General features: G+C 35.1%; 1 protein-coding gene across 4 annotated transcripts in view; it reads left to right on the top strand.

Moving 5' to 3' along the window:
- TMEM117 (transmembrane protein 117) overlaps positions 1–11,393 on the top strand; it is a 372,922-nt gene that overhangs the window by 189,568 nt on the left and 171,961 nt on the right. For all 4 annotated transcript variants that reach the window (XM_006916877.3, XM_015593145.2, XM_015593143.2 and 1 more), the window contains one exon: positions 7,502–7,601. In XM_006916877.3, the coding sequence (XP_006916939.1) occupies positions 7,502–7,601 (100 nt within the window). The remainder of the gene's footprint in view (positions 1–7,501; positions 7,602–11,393) is intronic.

Below are 11,393 nucleotides of genomic sequence, written 5' to 3'. Positions count from 1 at the left end.
TTCCCTTTCCCATCACTGGAGTTTAAAATTTCTCCAACAAGAATTGAGAAACAGTGTTGAGTAGCAGTGGGGGAAGAGAAAAAGAGGTGGTTGAATTCATATCTAAAAAGATGGAGAAAGAGGAGGAAAAGAAGAAAGGGAGGGAAGGGAGGGAAGAGAAAGGGTAATGCATAATTATATCATCACAAAGCAGTAATGCTTTGAATTTGAAAACTTTATAGGCAATCGAAAGATAGACTCATTTTTCATGTTTGTTTTATTACACAGAAGGCAAAAATTATAGTTTCTGCCAAAAGTTAATTATTGCATTTATGTCCCATTGTTTTTATTCCATTATTTCTTATCTTTTTTGACCTTTTAAAAGCCATGAACAATTACCTTCACTGACACACACCCATTAAAATAAAACTTGCTTTTTGTCCTCCTTTGAGTAGCATCAGAATCTTAGCAGAATCTGTAAACTATTTTATGTCTCTCTAATTAGTTTGGAAGGAAGCAACATTATGTAGGATAAATTAATTAATGCCATTCTGGCTCAACTTGCAATTCACTCTTACGATTCAGATATATTTTGTCTGAATAGTTATAAACACATCGAATGTCGTTTAACTTTAAAATATGATTAAGTTAGATATGAAATTAATTTTAGGCAATTTGTGACCGTCTGCATTCCCTTGGGGATTTATTGGAGTTCTCTCAGCAACAAACTCAGGATTTAAAAATTTTGTACTTTCTATTATTCTCCCAGTTACTTTAGTAAAGGTACATAGGTGTCTTGGTAGTGTTTATTTAATTCATCAGAAGTAGAAGATAGCTCCATTGTGAACATTCAATTAGGTTGGATATTCCTGGAGGGTTTGTGAGTTTGAGGAAAAAAAATTGAAGTAAGAAAGAATCTTGGGGTATAACTATAACAATTCTGTAACTTTAAAATTAGTTTTGAGGCTATATTGTTTTACAACCTTGTAAACTTCTAAATTTTTACTTTAAAGGATAAGCAACAAATATAGTTTGGCAGTATCTATTTGCAGGGTAGTGAAATAAATTTTTTTTCTTTTTTCACATAGATAAACTGAATGTTCTTCTATATAGCTTTTTATTGTTTGTACAGCAAATTGGTGCATAAAGTTATGTATTGATATCTAGTCTTATTTAAAATGATTATTTTAAAACATTAAGATTCAGTATACCGTGCAGAAGTTTTACAGTATTTTACTTTTTTTCATTATATGTCAGTTAACTTATGTTCAAATTAAATAAAATTTGCAACGTGTGATTGCAGAAAGTTAAGGATGAGATTTTCATTTTGATTTGATTATTTCTGGGCTCTAGCTTTTTATTCTAGAAGAGGCAATAAAAATGATACAATGATATTTTGTTCTAACTTTGTTAGAATGTCATAATTACATGGCCCACAACTTATCTTTGATGTTTTCTTTTAGCTTATTTTATATTGCAAATCTTTGTTTTTATCTTTTATCATTTTATCCTTCTCTTAGTTTGGCCCTGGTGTCAGATGATCTAAATAATTTTCTTACATTAATCAATTGAATACTTCATTCATTTAAATATCTATTGCATTCTTAAATCATACTATCCACTGGGCAAAGAATTTCACCTACCTAGGAGAATGAACCATGTTCTTCACCCTTGATGAACCAGATCTTTTGAGAGAGAGGGGCGATGTGAGGAAAATTATTAAAATACTTTGGAACATTTACTTAACATAGAAAGATATTCAAAATGTTATAGTAACACCAGGAATGGGATGGCTTTCAGGGATGATGGCAGGAGATTTCTCAGTGTACAGGTTGGATTAGTAATCTTAGGCTAGAAGAAAGGGGATGGCATTTTAGACAAAGAGAGCATTGCTTGCAAAGATGCTGAGGTGCATTATAGAATGGCGGATGTTTGGTGAGATTGATTTCATGGTGGGGAGCAGGGCTTGAAAAAGGAGATTATGAAATGAAAAGAGATAAAGCTAGAAAAGAAGATGGCTTGTGGAGAGTGGAGGGTCTTCTTTATCCATGCTTTACTCTGTGACAATGTGAACCACTACATTATTTTTGAAAGTGGGAGCCAGGAGTCCAAAGGTCTCCCTTTTTTGCATGCTTATTATGAAATAGTGTTAGAAACTTTACATACTTTTTGTCATATAATTCTTGAGAAACTCTTGTGAAAAGAAGGTACTTTTGTCCCTATTCTATGGGTAAGGGAGTAGATGATTATTGAGTTGATCATTGTGTCACAGGTTATAGAGTGGGGAGGTGGTTTGCAAACCCAGTACTTTCTGGTTCTAGAACTACTGCTCCTCCAGTATACCATATTCCATTCCCAGAAGTCACTATAGTTGTAATAGAAAGACTATAATAAGGGAATGACAGTCACAGGGGAAATAGGAGGCCATCGTGTAATTCAGAATAGAGATGATTATGAACAGGGTTAAGACATTGGTAATGATGATGAAAGAAAAACAGCATAGATTTGAGAGCCTTTCAGAAGTAACCTTAATGATTAATCAAATGTTGAGAGTCAAGGAGGGGAGGAATCAGAATTATACTAAGGTTTTTGCATCTAATGCAAATGAATTTCATTGAATGGGCCGAAGCAAGGCAACGGATGAAAGGAATAGTTGATGTATGGTGGATGCACTCACAGTCAGTGGGTTTATTCAATGAAAACTCCATCTACAGTCTTCTTATATATGTCTTCCTTATATAAACTAGAAGGGTGAATGGCTAAAATTGGCAATTTGAGGTAGCATTTTATCTGTAAACAAAGCTAAGTCCAGATCCAATTTTAATCATTTCAGTCCACTTCAAACAATTGTCTGAAGCATTTTGACATTCCAGTGGAACTTGCTCCATAGCTCCATACTGTAGGTCTTGCCTGGAAGGTCCATACACATGTACTGAGCTCTATCAAAGCCTTTCAATAATCAAGAATTAGTAATTGTGAGTAAAAATATTAAAATGTAGGTATTTGAATAATAGTTGTCTAAATGACTGGATTAAAGGCTGTTAATCATTTCATTACAAACACAGAAAGATTGAGAAAAGGTTAATATAATAAATCTAAGTTTAATTCCTAGAGTTTTATAGTGGTAGTATCACCTCGATGTCATAAAAATATTTAGAGTTTTTGCTTTAGTTTCATTTTGTTTAATTCAGGTTTGTACTCAGGTAAGTCAACTCCTTATCCATGATTTACTTATGTGTGAAGCCCCTAGTCTTGTTTGTGTTGTTCAAACATGGCTGGGAGAGACAGCTGTGACATTATGAATCCAGCTGGCCACAGATGGATTTCAGTGAAGCATGAATCAATATTGGTTTGGTGATCTATGTTTACTGCCCCCTGTTAAACTTTCAGAGACTCAGCTCCTAAATCACCTGGCATTGACTGTATCCACTTACGTTTAAGTAACAAATTGAAGTGAAATGAAACTTTTGTTGCTAGTGATCAAGAGTATCACCTGTAAGACCAATTTATTATATTATAGTTTTATTGAGTATTTAGTCCATGTTAGAGTCTGTTTAGTTTGTAGCTGTTTAGCACATAGGTTTCACTAGGTACGATAGTCTTGGTAGCTCATGTTTTCAGGCTGTTAGGATAATTATGAATCTTTTCTGTAATTTGAAATTTCTACACATTTGTTATGAATCCGACAGTTAAGCTTGAAATCTTAAGAAACAAAAAAAAAACTGGCGTTATAGCCTGAAAAGAAATTCATTTAGACTCTTTAAAATAAATATCGATAATCAATATTTACCTAGAAGGCTGGTAGAACTGCAAGATTTTCTAGATCTATGCATAGTGGAAATAACCAGCCGAAGTATAAAACAAAACGAACAAAAGACGAATAGTTGAAATAACTAACTAAAACTCCAAACAAAATTCAAACTTATTGGTGCCTCCTAGCATATAAATTTAATTCCGAATCACTCTCCAAAATCATTGGGTATAAAGCCTCACAACTTTACTTTTCTTTAGAGTCCAATGTAATATTCCAACTGGTTCAAATTGCTGATATAAATGTATGCACACTCTGTCCTTTACAACCTGAGCAGAAAATATCGTTAAATGTTAATGAGTATGCAAATCAAGGAACTTGAAGTATGTTGACAGGTCTGCATATTTGTAATTTTTCTTTATATTTGTCCGAAGCAGCAAAAATAAGAATAACCACTTTTATATATCACTCTTCATTTTTAAATGTATTAGTTATTTCATAAATTGTGCTGTCTCATCTGTATTGTGATAGCATCCAGTAACTCAGTACGTGCCCACAGCCACAGAGGAGGGACATTTCTTTATTTTGTGCTAATATATTGTTCTAGGTGTATGTCGAACAGCTATGCTACCCTAAGGGAAATACAGATGTAGTTGGAGAAATAAAGTGAACACACAAAACAATTTAAAAACATGTTTAATGTTTTCCTCTATGGAAGAGTTCTTCATGATTCAATCTCATTTTATTGCCGCTTCTAAGGTTCAATATACATAGGTCTATCCAAATAAATGTGAATAATTTGGATCACTTCGTTAATTCATACATTAAGCAAATGTTGATCTCCTACTATATGCAAGCTTTGCTCTAGGTGCTGGGGAATCAACAGTGAAAATAACTCCCTCTCCTCCTGGATCTTATTATCTCATTTTAAATGTTGTTTTCTCTCTTGGTTTCCAGTGGTATTGTCCTGTTTCCTGACATCTTAGTACTTTTGAATGAACAATGGATGTTATGTATAATAACATATAGAGGATCTAGTTGATATTTTATTCTTTTGGAAAAGGTTCGCTCTTTCCTTTGTTAAATAGAATAGAGGCTGATCCATTCAATCCAGTCATTGAATGGACTGGGCAAGGACCAACTTACAGTTTTGTCAAGGACCAATTCATCTCTAGTTTTCTCTAGCCCCTCTGTGGTTCTGTGTATTCTCTAGGGCCATTCCCTGTGTCAGATTCTGAACTATAATAGTCTCCTCAGCGTGGTAAATTTGCCAAACCTCTGCTATGCTTTTCAGAGACTTTCTGCTTAGTCTCTTAGCCTCCCCACTGAACAAGTTCATAATTTGGCAAATGTCTTGAAAGGAAAACTTGCTGTGTACTGTGCTCTCTTCTGGACCCCTATTTTCTCATAAGGATCTTGGCTGCTTAAATTTCTAATCATGTCTCTGTAATCCACCGAGGCTGCCTTCTGCCTAGGCAAAGTCTAGCATCAGCAAGTGTCCCCAGAGAAAGTATAGCTAACCTTTTCACAGTTTTCTCCAGTCCAGTATCTTGTTTGTTCTAGTCCTCATTGCTCCATTAGCTCTCAGATGCAGATTTTGGGGCTAATTTTAATATTTTATTTAGATTTTTTTTGTTGTTTCTGGCTGGATCATTGATTTGTTGCAAGTTTATCCATCTCATCTCTGATTTTAGAGACTGAAATAGAGAATGATGTCTTCTGTTATACACATCTATACAACCAAAAGGAATGTACCCTGAAATTTCTACCCTAGCCCAATATGTTATAGAATTAATTGGCAAAGTGAACAGATTGGGATGTGGTATTGAGCACATTTTTGAGACTAGGTGTCATTAGGAAATCTGGACAATTACCAAAGCTAATACTCTGCACTACACTGAGTTCACTGCCCACGAACTGTTCAGTAGTAATGGTACTGAAGGGAGTGAAACCAGGCTGTAAAAGTTAACTTGGGGGACCCCAAGTTAAGAGTTTCAAGTAGAGGCTTCTTAGATTAGTGACTCAGTGGGAGTCCAAGACTTGATGATAGCACTGGAGAGTTGCAGCTTGTGGATGCTACTGTTGACTTCTCATTCTGAATTACCTTCAAAGGAAATAAGTTGTGATCTTCATTGCCTACTGGCAAACAGAGTAGCTATCCTTTGTGTTTTTTTTTTATATCTTCACTAACACTTGTAGGAGGAGGATTTAGCATAGTGATTAAGTGCCCGGATTTTGGAGTCAATCAAATTTAAATTCAAATCTTGTCCATTTACTAGATGCTTGACCTTGAAAAAGCAAAACCTCTCTAAAACCTCAATTCCGTATCTGTGAAACAGGAATAATAATACATGTCATTATGCTAATATGAAGGTTGATGGAGACACAGTATTTAATGTGTTAATAGTGATCTCTGGCACATAGTAAGCTTGCAGTTCATGGCAGCTATACATGTTTTGGCTCTTATGGAAACCTATGGAATTAGAGACCCAGAATTTTGGGATGAGACCTTAGGATATTTATATAGACCTTCCAAGGTAGGTGAACTTTTGTTGTTAAATAAAACTATTTAAATATCTTTATTTTATGGATAACAAAACTATATGAAATCACTCTAGAAGATAAATAACTAAATTAAGGATGATTTACCTCTCAGTGACTTCAAAAATTTACTTCTTCATACTTTTAGTAGATAAATAACAAACATATCATTCTTTACTATATGTTTTAAAGTTAATCCAAGAAGAATGAAGTTCAACTAATACTCTAAAATTGTACAGGTATCGTCATATAAAAAAAAGGAATAGATTTAAAGTAAAAAGAATCTGAATGGAAAAAAAACTTAAGAGTAAGAGGGAAGGAGGGGGAGAGAGAGAGAGAAAGTAAGGGGTGGGGGATTTAGCTCCTAACTCCCATTTGCCGGTTATGTGGTATTGATTAGGCAAGTTAAGTGATCTTTCTGAGTCCCAGGTTTTTTTCTTTATTTCAGAGAAACTGCAAAATGGGAAAAGTAATACTTAGGATTTTCTTGACTATCAAATGGAGACATGGAAGTGAAATGTTTAACAATAAGCATGGTTTCATTACTTGTATTTAACGATTAGTCGTACCTTCGAATCTCTCTTTGAGCAGTGAAGATATGAATTGGTGTTATAGCAAGCAAATAAGAATTAACTAAACAAAAAGAATGATGAAATTAAATCGTATTGTTATTGTTATTTAAGTAATAATTTAAACTGAATATTGAATCAAATTTTAAGTAGCTTCATTGTGTGGACATTTTTCTCAAATCTTGACATTATTCTGAACATTTTTCAGGTATGATATGGTATCTAAAGCCTAGTCTCAGCACAGCACTTTTTCAATAGTTCTGACTTGACAGAACTGATGAAAGTAAGCTCTTCTTTTTCCTTTCAAGTTACTCTAATTCAAGAATTGTTTCCACTCTCCTCATGCTCGAGTGAGCATGAAATGATGCCTTTGCTGAGTGTTTTTGTTTAATTTTCCAAAAGCTATTGTCAGTCTTACAGCTCAAAAATGAAATGCAGATGATAATTGGTACAGTCGGTCGTCAAGTCTAATTGGAATTGATCCAGACACCCTCAGAGCTCTTCCTAGCCTTTCAGATTTGTAAGTGTATGTGATGAGACAAAGCAAAAATCTTTTTGAAAGTGGGTAAAGTCCTTTTGCATTTTGCTGAACCAGAAAGCTTTGACTATGTGGCTCTCTGAGTCTGGAAAATGTCTTGTGTGTTTTTTTTTTTTTCCACAGAGCTTATATCATTACAGACTATATGGGCATCCGAAATGAAAGTTTCATGAAATTAGCTGCTGTAGGGACCTGGATGGGGGACTTTGTCACAGCTTGGATGGTAAGAAATTTTAACTTCACCCATTTCAAACATTAGATGGAAGGAGACATGTTCATAATGTTGGATAGACACCGCTTTTGATGATTTAGAGCAAAATAGTTACCTCTTTTTGAGAGGAACAAATGCATAAATATAAATAAATCCAGAGATTATATGCAATATCTATTTACCTCAGGAAAAAATAATACAATTATAATATTAATGATGGCTGTCCACTGAGATATACACACACACACACACACACCCATGCACACACACACACAATATATATATATAAATATACATTTATAAAATTAATAGAAAATTAATGCTAAATAATTTTATGAAGATTGTTTTTTTGACATTTGCAATTTTCAGGTAGGGAACATTGTCTGTCCTGTCTCAAGAGATCATAAGAACCATTCTTTAAGGACTTTTAAAATTGTTTTCTACATTTGTTTTCCTCATTGAACCTAACAGTAACTAAGAGTTCTGAGAGTTGTATGTTTTAATCTTTTTATGCATTAGTAGTCTTTATTATTATAAACCTGCAACACATAGACAAATTATATTTCATGCTGAGCTCATCTGTGAAGAAAGCTTCTGTTTTTAACCAGTGGATTATTTAAATATAGTATATAGCCAAAAGGTTCTAGATCCTACAAGTTTATAAGAGAATCTCAGAGAGCAAAGAGCAACTGTCATAAAGATGGAACACTTCGGCCTTCCTTGACACTTTTCATAAGTGCAATTAATCCTAATTATCTTTATTTATCCATTCACTTGAAATACTAGGGGGGGTATCATCTTTCCTTTGGTAAGATGTGGCAGGGACATGCCCCTACAGATGTGTTCTGGATATAGCAGATAGATTGTCATAACAGTTACTGCCATTTCTATTGATAGCTTTGCTTCTTACCTAGAAACAGGAAACAGTTATATTTTAACTGCTACTATTGTGATCATCTGCAAGAGTATGAAGTAACCATAAAAGTGTTTGTATAGCCAGTTTTTGAGACTTCTCTTACCTCTGTTCAATTTTAGAATGTTAACAAAACAAATTACCAGAGATATCTTATTCCATTAACTTTAAAATCTAAATTTGAAACTCAATTTATTTTATTTGTACTCTCTAGAAATAACAATTAGAATAAGCCAGGCATTGAGACCAGGCTGCCTCATGTCAAAAACTTCTATTTCCATTGGGGAAAAAAAATATTTAGAAGGAAATATATGAATTTTAAATATGTAATTTCCATGAGGTTTGAGGTGACACCTTTAAAAAATTTTTCTGCATTAACTGGATTGTGCTTTTTGACTCTATTTTACAGTAAATCTGCTTAATAAATGCAAAAGAAAATTGGATCGAAAGTTCAGAAATGTCGATCCTCTGACCTTGCTATCTACGATTTGACCTTGCACAAGTAGTATTACAATCTTCTGAGCCTTAGTGTGCACATTTCTTAAAAAGGATTGATAGTTCCTACCTGTGTTACAGGTTTTCTGTAAAGATTAAATGTGTGGAGTTGTGACAAGACGTAAAATGCTGAAGTGTAATATAGACCTAAGTGTTTTATTATTTTTGTTCATGTTTTGGGGCCCTCATCCCCTTGGCTGAGCCCAGTCCTTTGAAGAGATGGCAAGGGCAGGTCATTGATCCAAGCTTCAGACTGCCTGTTTCCCCACCCCTCTGTGGAACCCCAGGAGCGTGAGTGAGCATTCTGCCTTATCCAAGGCCTGGGTTCCAGAGTGTCTAGAGTGTCCTTCCATTTGTCAGTGCTAGAATAGACTGTGACAATATGGTACATTGCTTCCTGACTTCTGTCTAACACTGACCCTGATAAAAGTCAGCGGGGAAGCAGCAGACCAATAAGACCTAGGAGCTTGCTCTGCACTTTGCAGGCTAAAGTCAGCCATTTGATACATAAATCCTTTTCTTTCCCATGATGACATTGTTATTTGATTGTGACCTAACTCCATCCAACTCCTCCTCAGACTTTCCCTCAAGACAGCGTCTCCTAGGCCATATATGACTTTGTCTCTATTTACTGGTTACATTTTTATTAGGATTTTTTTCTCTAGAACCGAAAGGTGGAGTCCAATTCTTAGGGCACCCTGGAAAGGCAAATGTATGGTGAAGCTTTGACCTAAAACCTTTACTCTTCCTGGTTGGATTTCTACCATGCACTTATCTGCCTTCCTCTTGTGGTTTGGGGAAGTACAAATATTTCCACAATTCAACCTGTGGTCTTTTTCTCTAAGATCTGGTTGATCTTCATAGTTACTCCTCAGTTTACTACTGTAATGCCTTCTCTTTCTACTAGCTAACCTGATAACTCTTTACCTTTCCCTGTACTGTAGATTACTACTCTGATCTGTACTTCCAATATCACAGAAGTAGGACTGGATTGAGAGTCAAGAAAGCTGTGTGTTAGGTTTAACTCAGTAATGTGATCTTAAGTCACTTAACCTTCTGGAGCCTCTCATCTTTTCCTTTCTGTAAACAGGGGGAATCCCAGTCCCTTTCTGCTTATGTTATGTGAAATATTGACCTTTCCCCACTAGACACAGGGGTAGGAATGGCAAAGACACAGTGCTCTCCTGCTTTGGAAGTACAGTCACACAGGGAGAATTCCCAGAGCACATCATTTTTATTCCCATTTCTGTTCACTGACTAGACAATAAGTTTCTGTATAAATATTTATATGTCTACATATGTGTGCATTGATAACATTAGCAAAATAATAGCTTTTCTTGTGAGAGGAGTTTAAAGAAGCATTGACCTTCATTTGTCTATAGAATTCTCATCATGTAATGAATATCAATGTTGGCGACTGTCATAGAAATGCAAATGACTATTTACATTTCCAATAAAAGTGCGCCTTTTAATGTATTTCTGAAATAGAGAATTTTCCTTTAATGGAAATAATTCATAATTTTCCTATGGTTTTAAAAGGCACACACAGGCAAGGCTGATATCGACCAATCTGACAAGTATTCTTTGGCCCTCACACTACTGAGTGTCGAGGTCTACTAGGTTCAATTTTCTAGGCAGTCTTGACTTTTTCTTGTTCTGTGGTATACCTCACAAAGAGGACAAAAATATATATAAGTCAAGGTTAAAGTTACTAATTTTTTGTCAAATAGATATTTTAAAAGTTAATATAAGAGAAATACATACAATAACATTATTGAGCTGGCCCTTTATATTGATAAGAGCAGAGGAGAGCTCTGTCAGGAGTATGTGCCTAAAACAAAAGCACTGGGTGTCTCATGCAACACCATTGTCACGTATCCACAAATTTGCCACACTCTGTGCCATTAATCAAAGAGCTGAGGAAGGCTGGCCAGTCTCACAGCACATTGCTCCAGTTTTACCATCCCTCCTCCTTCAGAAGACAAAGGTCACAGACTCTGTTCAAGTCTGAAGTGGCAGGGAATTCTGAGGACATCATGATGGCACTTTCTTTCACCCCTCATTTAATACCAGAGAGGGAAAAAAATCACTTACTGTCTATCTATACCTTACCATCTCTTTTCCCCAGCGTCTGATTCTTCCTGCTCTAGTGGCTTTTCTGTTACAGTAAATGCTATGTGGCTCATCACAGTGATAGAGACAGCAGACTCCAGTTTTGAAGTTCATGGTTAGGGGAGAGGCACAGGGAAGGGTAAAAATAAAGTGAGTTTGAGCCATGACCTAAAGAAGACAGTTTTTATGGTTAAAAACTAAAGTCATCAGAAAGCATTTTTCATCACAAAACTGTATACTATGTGTATCGAATCCCCTAGTTTGCCTTGACATATTTTCCCCAG

The sequence above is a fragment of the Pteropus alecto genome, unplaced genomic scaffold (assembly GCF_000325575.1).
Source record: "Pteropus alecto unplaced genomic scaffold, ASM32557v1 scaffold196, whole genome shotgun sequence".
Classification (NCBI taxonomy): Eukaryota; Metazoa; Chordata; class Mammalia; order Chiroptera; family Pteropodidae; genus Pteropus; species Pteropus alecto.
This window is presented reverse-complemented; position numbering and strand designations above follow the sequence as displayed.